At 35.5% G+C, this 16826-nt stretch overlaps 1 protein-coding gene across 1 annotated transcript in view; it reads left to right on the top strand.

The window, feature by feature from the left end:
• The window catches only part of LOC106882330 (synapse-associated protein 1), a 56438-nt gene that overhangs the window by 9899 nt on the left and 29713 nt on the right, over positions 1–16826 (top strand). The window contains exons 3-4 of the mRNA XM_052971019.2: positions 6168–6307; positions 9770–9861. Coding sequence (XP_052826979.2) covers positions 6168–6307; positions 9770–9861 — 232 coding nt within the window. The remainder of the gene's footprint in view (positions 1–6167; positions 6308–9769; positions 9862–16826) is intronic.

Consider the following 16826-nt stretch of genomic DNA (forward strand, 5'->3'; position numbering starts at 1 on the left):
AGCGAATTTTGGAAGAGGAGTCTTGCAAGTCTACCAGATAGATGGAAGAGCATTGTAGAAAATGAAGGAGAGTATATTTTAGATTAAAAATAACTCTGTTTATCTTAATTTTGAAAAATAAAAGAAGTATAAAAAGACCACATTATTTATAGGATGACCCAATACACACACACACACACACACACACACACACACATATATATGTATATATAATTTAAATATAGGATAAAATCTTTATAAGAATTTATCAAGTAGTTAGTGTGGAAAACCTCATAAGGGAAAAATTTATTAATTATTCCCTATATATATATTTATTTATATTAAGGGCATTACTATACATAAATGCCTCATGCTAGGAGGGACTCTTAAAGTCAAAGCTGCCATAATAAACACATTGTACCGAACGCGAGGGAATGCAACTCTGGAAGCGAGCCTTTTAAAATCAGACTCAGCTGCATATCATATGATTTCATAATTAGTGCACAAAATGCACTTTTTTAATCATCAGTGCAAGAATAGTCAAGACTATGCTTGACTATTCTTGCACTGATGATTAAATCAGAGATGAGGAATTATGTACATTATTTACATTATTTACATTTGATGGATATTTGTCCTCATCTTGTTTCTTGTTAACACAACTTTTCGGCTGATATACCCTCCAGCCTTCTTCAGATGTCTTGGGGAAATTTTGATGCAAACCCTGGTGGAACAAAATCCGATCGTAACTGTTGAGGAACTAGCAGAGAAGCTTTGATTAGGTCATTCAGCCAGACATTCAAGTCAGTGCTAGAAGGAAAATGACCATTTTTGGTTTCAAGATGAAAGGTGTTCTTCCATCAGGAGAATGCTCGGTCACATACAGGGAGAATGACATTCCAAAAGCTGGAGCAGTTTGTATGGGAAACGATGCCTCACCCACCACATTTGCTTGACATTGCCCCATCTGATTGTCATTTATTCCACAGTTTTCAAAATCATTTGAACGGAAAAAAATATAAATTCTATAGACAAGGTCAGAACAGTACTAGAGAAATGTTTTTTATCACTTAATTTTGAAAAATAAAAGTAAAAAAAAAAAATCCGCATTATTTATGGGATGACCCAATCTATATATGTGCATGTGTGTGTGTGTATAAATAACAATTGAAGGACAGTTCTCAATTCATTAAGGCCGTTTCTAACAACTCCTTTAATTGATTAATGAGCACATTATATCATTATAAAGAAACCGTTTTCCTCAGATGAATACATGAACTTTACAATCAAGGACATTCCAAATGAATTAACATATTTTAAAATCTACAGACCACTGATTCTGCTACTATTTCAGTAGCAGAATCAGTGAAAATGTTTTCCTCCATGGGTTTTAAAATATGTTAAATCATTTGGAATGTCCTTGATTGTAAAGTTCATGTATTCATCTGAGGAAAACGGTTTCTTTATAATGATATAATGTGCTCATTAATCAATTAAAGGAGTTGTTAGAAACGGCCTTAATGAATTGACAACTGTCCCTCAATTGTTACTCATTTATATTTTATTCACCTATCTCAGAATATGCCCTTTGCAAATTCTGAAGTATATGGTTTGTTATCTGATAAAATGTACATGTCTGAATAGCACAAAAGTGGATTATATACTCAGCTGCGTCAAATTGTCTGCATGCCTTACAAGAATATCATCCTGCTGGTACTGCTGTACCAAAGTTAATATTTATATGATATTGTGTGTGTATATTATTCTGACGTAACAAGGTGCCTCAACTTAAGTACCTAATTTAACTGAATCTTTTTGTGCATATATATATTATACACACACACACACACACAATGTACCTTAAAATCAAAGAAAATGTGGTTGGGCACAGTGCAATTATCAGAAAAATCTTAAAGATGATTTGTAACCCTAATAAGTAAATATAACAAACTTGGTGAGTACCACTCACTGTACTTTAGTTATTTGGCTGTACTTTAGTTATTAGAGAATTCTTTATAGTTTCTGTAGATAAACCAGCAGTGCTCATGTTCTAGTTTCCTTTAGACAATTTTACATAAGAGAGTTCTAAAGAGAAAAAGATTGTATGATTAAAGTCTGTTGACATTAGATTTAATGATGCAGCCTGATATTCTAAGTAGACGGTACTGTTTGGTCTAGGAACTTGCATTAAGATATCCTATTAATTTTAAAATGTATTATTTTATATTAATTGGAAGATTTTTTACTATAACTAGTAAATTTTATTTATTACTAGCAATGCACCCCAGCATTGCCTAGGTGTTACGACCTACAACCACATTGTATTATTTGTTCCTTTCTTAGGGGCAGAATTGGTACATGAGGAGTTTGAAGCAAACATGTTCTTTATAGACATGTTTTTTTTTGGTCATTTTTTGATGAATAATACTGCAGTTTCCATCTACCAAAATCAGTCACAAGTCTGTGGTTGGCCTAAGGCTATATGGTTTTCCAATAAGGTGTTATCCACCCCTGATTGGAACTCTCCCGTATGACATGTACGCATGCTCAGTGACTTGCTTTAACAGTTGCAATCAGCTGAATGCACATTGCCAGTGACCTTTGACATAATTAGCCACACTCTGTGGTCAGGATTCTTTTTTTGGTTTGATGTTGGTATCGAAAGGATTACCAGACACCGGACAATACAGTGAGAGCAGCTTTCACTCACATCGTGGTATTCGATGCTGTGTACGTGTCTGTCGTGGTAAAATATGCCACTCCTTAACTGTTGCTTTGCTTTCATCCGTAGCACGAGGTAATTATGTCATTATCTGTGAAATTCGGCAACTTACAAAGATCTTTAGATCAGGCAATACTTCACCGAGAGGAGATATAAGCTTCTGCTTATTCCTGTCTGAAGTATCGTCCGATACTTCAGGCTTATCGTCCGATGAATTTACTTTGTTGACATTCTTCATCGACAAAATTTTTATTCCTTTCAACCTTTCAGTCAAGTCCGCCTTTCTTCCAGTAACATACTGTCCATATAATCTTAAATATTCCTTTAACTCAGGCACAGTAAGTACTTCGATAGCTGAATCATCAAGCTGCTTTATATTCATGATAAGGCGTAAAACAATAACAATGGCATGGGTTAGCCTCCGGAAGTTTAATTATCTACATGGAGTGCCGCCTAGCCAAGGGAGATAACCTACTTATAGGAAAGCCCTATAGTACCATGCAGAAGGACTGAACATGGAACCATGTGGTTGGGAAGCAAACCACACAGTCATTCTTGTACCTAATGTGTGTGTGTGTGTGTGTGTGTGTTTACATTTGTTGTTAAATCGAGTATTGTGTCCCATTATATCTCAAAGTTAGCAGTTCATCAATCAGAGATCTATAAAATAAATGCCAGATTGAAAAACGTACTGAGGTCTGTAAGATCAATTAAATTTTTGAAGGTGATACCCCATCGTAGCAACAGTTGAATGACTAAACCTCGTAAAATAATGTTTAAAGATTTAATCTCTTCAGATTTAAGGTAATGGATTACTAACCACAAGGTAACGAGTTCAAAACTTTGTATTGAATTTCCACTCTGTATGATAACACTGTATGTACATCTCAGTCACTTGACTGCCAACAATTAGCAATTGTAATTTGAAGTTGAATGGTTTGCAGTAAAAAAGATGTCCAGATTTCTTAAAAGATTATTGTGCAAAATAGTCTGAGAAAATATTTTTTTCACCCCAACAAAACACATGCACACACACAGTGGTGTCTCTGTGGTAACTTGAGCTACTACAAATAGCAGTCAAATCTCTCTTAAAACACACCCTTTCATCAAAAGAAAGACAGATTTACAGTATTTCAGGGGGAAAAAAAAAGAAAAAACTATGAGATGGGTCTGCTACATCAGAGGCAACTCTGGGCTAAACAAAACACAGACAAACATACTTCACATTAAAAGATTATCTACTAAATAATACTAATAAAGTTGATGGTATATTTTCAAAGTTTCATTCCCTGGTAAAATTCCATGTATTTTAAACATTTTCTCATTATGCCCTATCTAAGACATAGAGATTGTTCAGGCAGAGTTGCCTCCTTTAGCTAAGGATCTCAAAATTGTGCGACCTTGTTTTCAAGGTTATTTTCATAGTAAAAAAAAGAGTTATGCAAGAAACATACTTTATTTGGTAGCTAAAAGATTACTGAATCTTTTGATCTCTCAGATGTCAAAATCAGCAACTCAGTTTTCGAATCCATAAGGAACACACACACGCACGCGCACGGGTTATTTCTGCCTTGGAAATATGTTTCTTTTAAGATATAAAGGTAAAAGTAAAGACCCCCTTCGGTCTTGAAGAATCATGGGATTGCACCTAGAAAGTTCCCCTCCAAGGCACAAGCCCAGGCAAGGTTGTTTGTAGAAGACCCGCTGTTGCCCTTGCAAATCAGCCTCCTCTCTCCATGCCACTGATGTTATCCAAAGAAAAGGCAAAGGCTGATGGTACAGCTTGGCACCAGTGATGTAACAACTCGTTTCTATAACTGAGTGAACTGGAGCAATGTGAAATAAAGGGTCTTGCTCAAGAACACAACACACAGCCTGGTCCAGGAATCGAACTCACTACCTCATGATTGTGAGTCCAATGCTCTAACCACTGAGCCGTGCACCTTCACTTTGAAGATATAGCCTATATGTAAATACTTATTCATTCCTGAAAGATTTTAAAGTATCAGCACTTATCTCTAGTTCGATAGTGTTAAGTAGATGAGAGATAAATATCCCTTTTAAGCTTCTAATTTATCACAGATAACATTTTAGCACAAGCTGGCTCTCATTGTTGATAAGGGAACTGAGTTTGTGTTCTGCCAGGAAACAATAAAATAAGTGCAACAGATTTGAATTTGTGAGCTATTTGATGTAATCTAAAATTCGATCTCTCTTACAATCTGGCACTCCAATACTGTAGCCACATTTAAGCAATTAAATACCTTATACAACCTATGAGCAAATTTTCTAAAACCTTATTCCCTTTATACAACCATTCCTTTGCCTTCTTCTTCTATTACCAACCACTATGGCTTTAGCCTTACACTCTTAGATATTCGAGAATTATTAACTATTATATTATGTCGACCAAAACTTTTGCTATATTTTGGTAATTTATTTGCTTGATTCATCAAGTTACAACAAAAACAGCTTAGCATTCAAAGTAGAGTCCATCGTGTTGCACTGTTTGAAGCCACCTTTCTGCCAGTTCGTTGATTCCACACTAATACCAGTTCTTGATCTTTGAGGGGAAGAACTTCTTCACTGAAACTTCCACTTCTTCTTCATTGATGAAGTGTTGTGAATGCAGGAAGTGAGCCATGGATTGGAACAAGTAATGTTACTTAATAAGGCACTTATATTTGCCAAATGCAACTCTGATTTATACAAACACGAGATTGATATTATATTAGCAGCCTGTAGTACAATAATTGATTATGATAACAAGCCATGGATAGGATTGATTGTATTGATATAACAATAGAATCAAAGATTCAGCGCAGGTCACCGATCTTGTTGGTATTTGCATTCTTTTCCAGATCAGGTGGTGAAGAGGGTCTATATAGGGATGATACTCTTTTCCTTGTCGGAAATTGCAGTAGATTATAGTAAACTGCTCCTAACTATTGAAAAGACCATAAAGTAGTAAATTTTCTAGATGTAACTCTTAATCTAAACACAGTTTTTTGAACCATTCCATAAACCAAATGAGAATCTAAGATATGTAAATAGAAATTCAAATCTTCCACCTTTGGTATTAAAAACTATTATGAAAAGCATATCAAATAGAATGTCCAGGCTGTTTGCTAATGAAAGAATATTTAATTCACATTCGGAGTATTACAATGCAGCACTGGCCAGTGTTGGGTATAAGGATAAAATTAAATATTCACCTAATAATAAGATAACCAATAAATATAGAAATGGATTTTTACCTTGGAGGGGAACTTTCTAGGTGCAATCCCATGGTCATTCATGACTGAAGGGGGTCTTTATTCTTTAACCTTTTTACTAATGCAAAACCCATTTATATGTAAAAAAAAAAGCTTTTATGATTAGATTTTTGAAACATTATTTAAGTAAGCGTGTATGAAATATCATTTTTCTCACAAATCTCATTGCCTTACTATTATGTTTTTTACAGGACAAGAGAAATTTCCTAAGAAATCCTCCTGCGGGAGTTCAGTTCAGTTTTGATTTTGATACTGTCTATCCAATTGCAATGGCAACTCTACAAGAAGACCCTGAACTTCAGAAAATGAGGTTTGAGTTGGTGCCCAAACAGTAAGTATATCTATAGTTAAGCAGGCTGGTGATGGAAAGTGAAGGGGTGTGACAGCTAAGAGAGTTTTAATGTTTAATCTAGAGATTCAGAGCAGTGTCTGGTCTATCTCTGATTTCCTTGAGTAGGTGTTGAAGAAGGGATTGGGGGCAATAAAAAGGATGTTCAGCTTAAGCTGTTATAGGTTTAGCTGGAGTAAAAACATGATTATGAAAGAAGTTCTCCCTAGAGAGAAAAAGATTAGGCAAAACTATTCGATATTGAGTCTGAGAAATGAAATGTTGCAATTATCAGGGATGATGGAAAGGCAACTGGGAAGTGAATTCAAAGTGTGTAGTAGGAAATAAGGAGTGAGTGTGAAGCTGGAATTGTGACATTGAGAAAATGGAAGTGCCTATTATCATGATACTTATTAAAAATAAAGGGATATGAAGGGGAGTTAGAAAGTAAAGATTGGGAGTATATAATTTGATATTTCCATGTGATTTATGAGGTTTTTTAAAGACCCTTCTTATATTTACTGGGATTAAATCATTGACTGTGTACTTACTCTTTCTGATGTGTTTTTATGCCTACTTAAAAGAAATCTACTTAAATTACAGCATACCCCAAAAAATGCTTTGCAGAACTTACTTATGTGTTTTTACATCCTGAGCTCAGATCCCAACTTGGTCGACTTTGCTCATTATTTTTAATAGGGTCACTTACAAGTAACCCTGTATTATTTAAACTTTATGCCAAAGGTTTAGAAGAAATACAGGGTTACTTACAAGTGACCTTATATTATCTAAACCTTATGCCAAAGTTTAGAAAAAATAAACCTGGTTTTGATGGGGGCCAGTCTTTGAATCTATATGTGTGTTTACCTTGTGTTAGTGTGTGTATGCTAAGAGACTAAGATTAGAAAAAATACATTGTCACTTTACATTCTGAATTAAATTACTCTTCTTATCAACTTTGTTTGACATTGTTCTAAGGTTGATATTCAAATTGATGTTATCAACAATTTTTTTCCTCCATTCCCCTGTCAAGTATCACAAATATTGGATCTAGTACTGATACTTCAAAAGTATTGTAAGATAGTTTTTGTGAAGAAAAAAATGGGTTTCTGATTGAGGTACAAGGCCAGCAAATTGGAGAGGAGGGGCTTAGTTGATACCCTTGACTCCTTAGTTGACTGATATTTTATTATAGGTCACTATAAATGAACTGAAAAGCATGTTTACCCGAGTGGAATTTGAACTCAGAATGTAGAAAGTTACAAAAATATCACAAGGCATTTTTACTGACATTCTGTTGATTCTACCTGCTCACCATTTTGTCTTTTTGTGAGAGAAATCCTATCAGTGTTTACTTTTTGTTCACAGCACCTTTATATAATATATTCATACTAGCAGCTAAACCCGGTTTCACCCAGCCTGTTTGGATGATGTGGCTGTGATCGTTTTAGGTTAGGTATGATCTGTAACAGCTACGCCTCGGATATTTCCAGAAAGTCCCCGGAACTTTCCAAGAAGTCATCGGAATTTTCCAGGGAGTCCCATCATCGGAACTCTCCAGGAATTTCTCGGAACTTCCCAGCAAGTAGCTCATCCTCGAGACTTTCCAGGAAACTCTCGGAACTTTCCATGAAGTACCATCCTTGGAAATTTCCAGGAAGTAATTCTTCCCCACGTTGGAACTTTTTCAGGAATACTCGGAACTTTCCAGAAATTAATTCCTCCCCTCCTCCCCTACCTTGGATCTTTCCACGAAGTAATTTGCCCCCCAGAACTTTCCAGGAAGTAATTCCTCCTATGGACAAGTTGGTGTGCCGACCAGCACTGTCTGCTCAATGCAGACATACACCTGCAACCAGCACTCGGCTTGAGAGCAACTGCTTGCACATCGTTTCCTTGACGCTTGGCCTCCAGACCTGTGTGCCTCACGAATGCCATTATGGATCCACTGTGGATTCTTTCGGTCTCCGTCCACTGTCATGCCAGCATATTACTGGCCACCTTCTATGCCCTGCCACCCTTAACAAGATCATAAAGCATGGCTTAGACGCTTCAGATTCCCCTTGCCAGCTCAAGCCAGTGGAGCTAGACTGAGGGGACGGTAGAAGGCCAGATGGTATGACAATTGTGTCTCTTTGCCTTGACTGCAAGTTGATTGCAAACAAATATCACTGCCATACAAACAATGTTGCTTGTTTGAAGTTTTCTCTGTAAAAATGTTTAGTCATTGTGCTCTTCTTGTCTGAAAGACTCAGCAAAATATTAGCTTACTTGGAAAAAGGATTGGCAAGAAGGGCTGCAGAAAATTTTCCGCAGTGATTTTCGTCTGATGCAGGCAAGCATGGATTTTAAAGCAATGATGAAATTATCTTATATTATATTGAAGTAACTTAGATGTCCTCAATATAGGCAGGGATATGGTCAAAGATTTTTTTGATGGTTAGATGTTAGAAGGCTGAAATATTTGAATGAGTAGGTGACTAAGTCTTGGAGCCAAAGTAATTGAAAGCCTTTGTTGCTTATATCCAGATGAGAGAGGTGAGAAGCCGGGTTAGTGGAATTGACTTTTACATTGGACACCAACTTTCAGAGTAAAGTTAAAGTGAAGAGTGTAGTCTGGGTAGCAGAGATGAAATATAAACAAAGTTGAGAGATTTGAGTGTCAGAGAAGGATAGGGTGTACTGTTTGTACAAATGGCGTGATGTATGAATTCTAGGCTGGATGACTGTCTGCAGATGTGAGAGAATTGTCTGGTGGGTTTAGTTGGTATCTACAAAGTACAGAGGGTGTCATTGTACTATGAGTTCATGATAAACCCTTACAGGACCTTGGTCTGAATGCTTGCAACAGACCCAACTCTGTTAAAGTTACTCATGAAACATGTTGAAACTTTATAATTTCAAGAATAAATCCATTTAAAAATTAAATAATTTTACTTATCCTTTTCCCTGATTAACTCTGCCAGACAAATCTAAAAGTGCAGAAGGACTTTACAATGACACTGCACACTCAAATACTTTATATGCATAAAGTGGAGCAAAATAATATTGTAGACCACTATTAATCACTGTTTGGTCAATCGATTAATAAGTTTGATTCTTCTCATTGCTGTAAAGGTTCAGCAGACATATTTCTTGTGTTTGTAAAGAATAAAGACTAAGCAATGGCACAATTAAATGAATACTTACCAATTATAAACTGTTTCTTTTACTTATAGTGATTGTTATTTATGATTATTTGCATTGGTTTTACATCATTTTTGGTTTTTACATCTTGTATGGTCTTAAACCATCATTTCTGTCCAGCTTGGTAACTTTAACCAAAAAATTGTTCTTGCATTTAGTTTTCTGTCATTCTCATTGGTTTCCTTTTTAACCTAATTTAAATAAAATATTATATCATTCTATTAAAGATACTAATTTCTTTCAAATCATTCAATTTTTCTGTCCTCGCTCTGATGAAAGAATTAATGAGGAGAACTTCTGGCGAAACTACTTTTACCGAGTATCCCTTATCAAGCAATCAACTCAACTTACCTCAATTGCTCAATCTACTGGTAAGTTAACTTTTTTCCTGTGTATTTTTATATTCTGGACTGTTGTGTCATTCAGCTTTTTGTCAGTATTGGATATCCCGTACTAGATTTTGTTTTCCACATTATTAACTTGGTTAATTTTTCATTTTCAACTTATATACATAATCATTGAAAAGAAATTATGGCATTTAAATAACAATTATGAGAAAAAAAAAAAAAACGTAAATGTAATTCCTATAGTATATAGCACTAAGAAAAGTTATGAAAAACAGCTGATGCAATAAATTATTTCTATTTCAAAATGAATATTACCGCAAATCTTAAATCACATATTTATAATTATCCGTGTTTGTTGTGTGCATGTGCGTGTATGTTGATATTGTGATATAATTCTTGGAGTATTCGGAAGAAAATCATATTCCGTAACCCGTTCAATTGGTTGAAGCAATCGAAGACATTTATATACTTATTCAAATTCATCCTTTCTGAATTAAACTTATCTTTGGATTTGAGCCAAGCACTGTACTACAACTCAAAATACTTGTCAGTTACACAATACATATTCTGGTTATAACATCCAGTTAATGCTATAGATGGGCTTTTGAAATTTCATTGTGAGATACACACTGAAGGGCCAATAACAGATTATAAATCACTAACACTTCGACTACTGTTCTGTCATTTTATTAACTTCCAAGATGCAAAACATTTTGGAAAATTTAGCTCTAAAAACCCACTTCAAAAACATAATATAATACAAATATAATACAAATATGTTAATAAGAAAATTATGCAAATTATTTTCACAATATCAATTATAATTCACATATTTATGAATGATTATATAAAATTCTTCATATTTTGCTTGCATTTTTTATATATTTTTCTCTTGTACATTTTTTCTTATACATTTCAATATTTTCTTTGAAGTTTTATAATTTTTAGGTGTTTTTGCCACACTCACCACACTCACATACACTCATGTATGTGTGTTTGTATATATGAATGCATATATATTTGTATGTATGTGTGTGTGTATATATATATATATATATATATATATATATATATATATATACACATACATACACATTATATATACATATATATATATACTTATACACACATACATACAGTATGAGAGAATAACAGGAAGCAAGTTGTCTTAGTATATTTTTTTTTTTTCATGGACATTACACTCACTTCAGCAATTGATAATCAAAATTGATGAATAATCACAAATTATATATTAAAACTGAATTCGAGCACAAGGCCAGCAATTTGGGCGAGGGGGTAAATCAGTTACATCAACCTCGGTGTTCAACTGTTACTTATTTTGTCGACTCCAAAAAGATGGAGGCCAAAGTTGACCTCTACAAAATTTGAACTCAGAACCTAAAGATGAACAAAATGTTGCTAAGCATTTTACCCAGCATGCTAATGATTCAACCAGATTGCTGCCTAATCACAAATTATATATAACTGTGATTAGGCAGCAAAAATATATTTGACCAGATCAATCATGGATCTTGATTATCAATTGCTGAAGTAAGAGTAACGTCTAAACAAATTACCTACAACTTGCTTCTTGTTATTCTCTCATGCTACATGTGCTGTTCATACTATACAATACCCTTATATTGTATGCATGTTCCCCTGGATCACACAGCAGATGGAGTTTTATGTTTCATGTGGATACTATCCAGAGCCATAACCTTAAATGGTAATTTGTTGCACACTTAGCACATCTATTTATCTATTTCCACTTTTATATGTATATATTTCATCATCATCATCATCATCATTATCATCATCATCATTATCATCATTTAATGCCTGTGTTCCATGCTGGCATGGGTTGGATGGTTTGACTGGATCTGATGTGTCCAAGGACTGTATCATTCTCCAGTGTCTGTTTTGGCATAGTTTCTACAGCAGCCGGATGACCTTCCTGATGCCAACCACTTTACAGCATTGATGGGGGTGCTCTTTTTGTGCCACCTGCACTATAGAGGTTGCCATGCAGCTCACAGAACTACAGACCCTGATGGAGTGAGAGGTGGGGGAGCTTCATACTAGTGGATAAGGGCATTGAACTATGAGAGGAGGGCAGTGCTGGTTCTTGTAGAGGATCTGCCTAGCTACTAACATCTAGTAGGGGAAGGGGAGAGGAAAAGAAAATTAACAGTAGGAGCTGCAATAGATAGATAATGGTGATGGCGTGCATAGGTGGTCCCACAAGGTGAGTTGATGAATTGGTTTGCAAGTTTGTACAGGAAGGAGAATGAAGGGACAATGAGGCAGATTGAAGGGTAGACGAGTAAGAAACCATGAGTTTGGGGGAAGATAGAGGGATGCAGAAGAGAGTGAGTGGGGGTGGGGGGAAAGCAACAAGAATAGTAAATATGATATGGCTGTCAAAAGGTGGAGGATAAGAGAAAGAGAGAGAAATAACATGGTTGGTAGTCTGCAGGAGCTGGGTGGTGGGAGAAGCAGACCTAATGCATGAGAGGAGTGGATGAGTGCAATATGTTTAGCTGATGAGGGCAGGTCTTTTATCATCTCCTCCATCAGGATCAAGGTCTTGAGGTCAACCTTAATCACTTCACCCCCTTCCTGAGTCTCCTTCTGCAATTTCCAGCCACATTTAACAATCAGCACTTCTCTATCTGGCTGTCTTCATTCGTACTCATCATATGTCCATACCAGCACAATCTTCTTTATTGCACACTACATCTGATTCCCGTAATGCCTAGTTTTTCACTCAAAATCTTTGTACTAATGCACACTCACATTGCACATACAGCACATATGTGTGTGTGTGTGTGTGTGTGTGTATTCATCCTCTTCATCACAATCATTTTAATATTCACATTTCCATGCTGGCATGAGTCAGATGAAATTCGTTGAAGCAGGTTTTTCTACAGCTGGATGGCCTTCTTGTTGCCGCCCCTCACCTGTTTCTAAGCATTTCCATGAGAGCATGGCAACAGGGAAGGAGGATAAAAGTCACCAGCATTGCAATCCTTCCTTGCTCAAGCAACATAGCTTATGATTTGGAAGAATAGCAGGATGTAGGTAGTGGAGGAACAGGGAGGGGTAATATTCAATATGTGCAAACCTAGTACTTTCCTCTCAGTTAGGGGGTCTTGTGATGTGATGAGTAGAAGAGATGAGAAAATACAGAACAAGTACAACAGTTAGGAGAATAAACGATTGTGGTGTGAGAGGGTATGGAATGGACAAGAGATGGATGAAAATGGGGATGCATGCCCAAAGGGTACAGAATAGGCAAAGCAAAAGATAGTATGTGGTATTGCAGAACAACCGACCTTCTCTGCAAGCATAGTGCATGTGACAGGCCCTTTGTCACCAGCAGAGGTAGGAGCTCTATGAACTTTGCCCAGGCTATTCTTATTCTAGCAGCTACACTCTCAGAGCAACCGCCCCCGCTACTGACTTGGTAACGGAAGCTGTCCCCCTGGAATGTGGCGCAGGCTGTTTTCTGTACATTTTCAGTGTTCATTGCCCCTGAGCATTTGCCACACATTTAGTAAAAGTCAACAAGAATGGAAATACTAAACAAAGAGGAATTAATTTTTTTAATGTCAGGACAACAAATGCTGGAAAAAGGAAAAACACAAGAGAAAACCTCCAAAACAATTGAATAAAAAAGACCTTAATATTATAAATATATTGAAAAAGAATTTATATAATGATGAATTTCAACATTTGGCAAGTGGGTTAAAATAACACCTACACAAACAGTCAACTATCAAAAATCAAAGAAGGTTGTCCCAGAATTCTGTCAAAAATTATAATTGATTGTGGTTTTCATCAATAAAAATAGTGATGTTGATTAATCCCTGATAAGGAACAAACTAAAATTCACCCACTTCATCAAAAAGAAGAAATACTCATATAAACCAGTATATCCTTTCCAAATTTCCTTTTAAACATTCGTTTCAGACCAAATATTACCAAATCAGAAAAAATCCACTCTTAAAACATCTCCAAAACAATGATACAATAGTCATCAAACAAACATATAAAAGTGATGCTATTGTCATAAGGGATCTGAATATTAACAAGATTTACCTGAAGATCAGTTGAAGGATATAATCTTTTACCTATCAAGACAACTTTTGTTTTTCTAAACATAACCAGTGGAAAGAAGAAAAAAAAAACAGCTGAAAAGAAACAGACACTGCTGATGCATACACAGAGAGAGAGAGAGAGAGAGAGAGAGAGAGAGAGAGAGAGAGACTGAGAAGAAAGTAGAAATGGAAAAGACAAAGAGATGATAATTGAAGCATGCAAATATGAACAAAAGCAATTCGTGTGTACTCATGAAGATATTTTTACACCAAATATTCCAACAGAGAAGAATACCCTGTAACAGAAATTTGACCATGCTGCATCTTTGATTAATTTGTGCAACAATGCAGTCATAAAAAATGCACATAAAGCAAGGGAGTAGTGATGAAACCATCTTGTTATACTTTCCTAATAAAGAAAAATTAAAGGAATTTGGGAGCTAATTCTGAAGATAGTTTCCTGCAAGTACACAAGCACCATCTGTGTTGTATGTATGTCACATACTATGGAGTGCCAAACATATTTACAGATAAAATTGCAAACAACACATGGCTCACACAATCCAGTTTCAACGTTTTGTACAAAAGAAAAAATTCAAGCTACCTCAAATTGCTGGAATATCCAGCATCATTGAATTTGGCTTGGAACAACTTTGAATTTCATCAAGACACAATGTTTAGTTTCTCGTTAAACAATGCAAACTATAGTTGGGATCTGGGTTGAAAGAGATTATACAAAGAGATTATACAAAGTGTTGTAGATGATCTTTTATCAACTTCACTATTGCTTCTGATTAAACTGCATTGTTTACCCAAATCCACATCCATGAAACTGACATTCAGATTGGCCAACAAATGTGTATTATGCTACAGAGCTATTGCAGAGCACAATTAGTTGTTGAACATTTGCAGATGACATATTTTGTCATTTATTAACTGCAGTAAACTGCTAAAATAGCAATTTTACTGCTAAAATAGCAATCATTATACTCGGAACAGATTGACAATATGGCATTGTTTTTTATGTAAACATGATTTCGAGCGTGGCCGTTTTCGTGCGGGTGACACGTAAAAGCACCCACTACACTCTTTGAGTTGTTGGCGTTAGGAAGGGCATCCAGCTGTAGAAACTCTGCCAAATTAGATTGGAGCCTGGTGTTGCCATCTGGTTTCACCAGTCCTCAGTCAAATCGTCCAACCCATGCTAGCATAGAAAGCGGACGTTAAACGATGATGATGATGATGATGATAATTAAGGTTGCAGCAATTTGATCAACTTTAATCAGGATTATGATTCATTATATTTTGTTCTCATGTTTCCAAAAGGGGAGAAAAGTTTGGGGTATAATTCTCATGGATATGAATAATAACAAAAGCATATATGGATGTACTATTATGCATACAAGATAATGCATCAGATCAATGATTTTGAAATGTTTCAGTCACAAGAGTACAATATCAATAGTTATTGCAAACTGAAAAAGAACAGTACCGTTCTCTTCAAAATACTCTACAAGAACAGAAAGGAGAATGTTTTCAAGTCTCAATGAACCAAATGCATTGTGACAACTTCCTTTGATATCTATAGCTTCCTTCCATTTTCTTTCATAAAGAAAACACAAGTCTATGAAAGCCTTGATACTGTGGTTGATTTTATAAATGAAGAAATTATCAACGTATTGATAGTGAATCAGTCATATTTAAACATCAATTCCCATGATTGTGAAGGTAATCAATACAATTATCCAATTTAGTTCTTAAAGAACTCTAACTTTGGTGAAGTTCTCCCACCAACTTTCACCTGGGAAAAGAGATACGATGTAATACTTCTGAGAGATTTAAATAATGCTGATTGGCTTTGCAATTGAACAAGAATTTGAATTTACTTGAACACTTGACTGAAGGTGATATATTTACAAAAGGTGAACATTATAAAAATGTCACTGTGCTAAGAATTAAACTGAAACATTCAAATGCCTCGCAGATATCATCCTAATGCAATTACAACTTGTAATGTGAGTGGAGTTTGCTATGACAGCTAATAAATTTTAATGTCAGCCATTGAGTAGATAGATTAGTGTTCCTCAGCTGCTGAACACATGAACAATTGTATGTTGCTCTTTGAAGAACTATACTGGGTACCACAGCTAGCATGAGTGTTGAAGAAAGTCACAAACATTGTGTGCACTAAAATTTTCCAATTACTGAATTCATTCATATAAATTTATATATACATGTTTTTTATCCTCTTTTTTCATACCATCATACTTCATCTTTATCATCATCAACAGCTACTGTTGCTGAACAAAGCAAGAGTAGGCACACTCATAATTTCTATGTGAATTAATATAGCAGGACTAAATTCAAATGTGTCATTTATTTTCCAGGTTGACCCACCCCACTAGCTATTTGATGTTTAAAAACTAGTTATATAGAAACTTTTTTTAAAATTCCTATTTTGTTTTTCATGTAGGATGAATTATGTAAAATGTTAGCGAAAAAGATTTTGCTGTTTCTTGCAATACATACATCTAAAGCAACCTTTTTTCAGGAGCCCTTACACTACTTTTGTGGATCCCCAATTTATAGTTTTGTGATGTGGACCCCCCCCCCCCCCCGCCCCAAATCTTATAGGGACCCCTAGAGGCCATATGAACCTCAGTTGACGACCATTGCCTTGAATTGTCATCACATTAGACCAATATGAAAATTTTAAAACTGTTTACAAACATGAAAGTCAATCATTTTGGAGATGAGCTGTCCTGTTAGTTTACCAAAAATTTGTTACTAGTTAGAGAGGGAAGACTTACTCCTAACACTATAAACCCATCTTGGTTAAAACGACATATGAATTGATATCAAAGGTGTTTCTCAACCTGCAGCATCATG

The sequence above is a fragment of the Octopus bimaculoides genome, chromosome 10 (assembly GCF_046866305.1).
Source record: "Octopus bimaculoides isolate indiv1 chromosome 10, ASM4686630v1, whole genome shotgun sequence".
NCBI classification, from domain to species: Eukaryota; Metazoa; Mollusca; class Cephalopoda; order Octopoda; family Octopodidae; genus Octopus; species Octopus bimaculoides.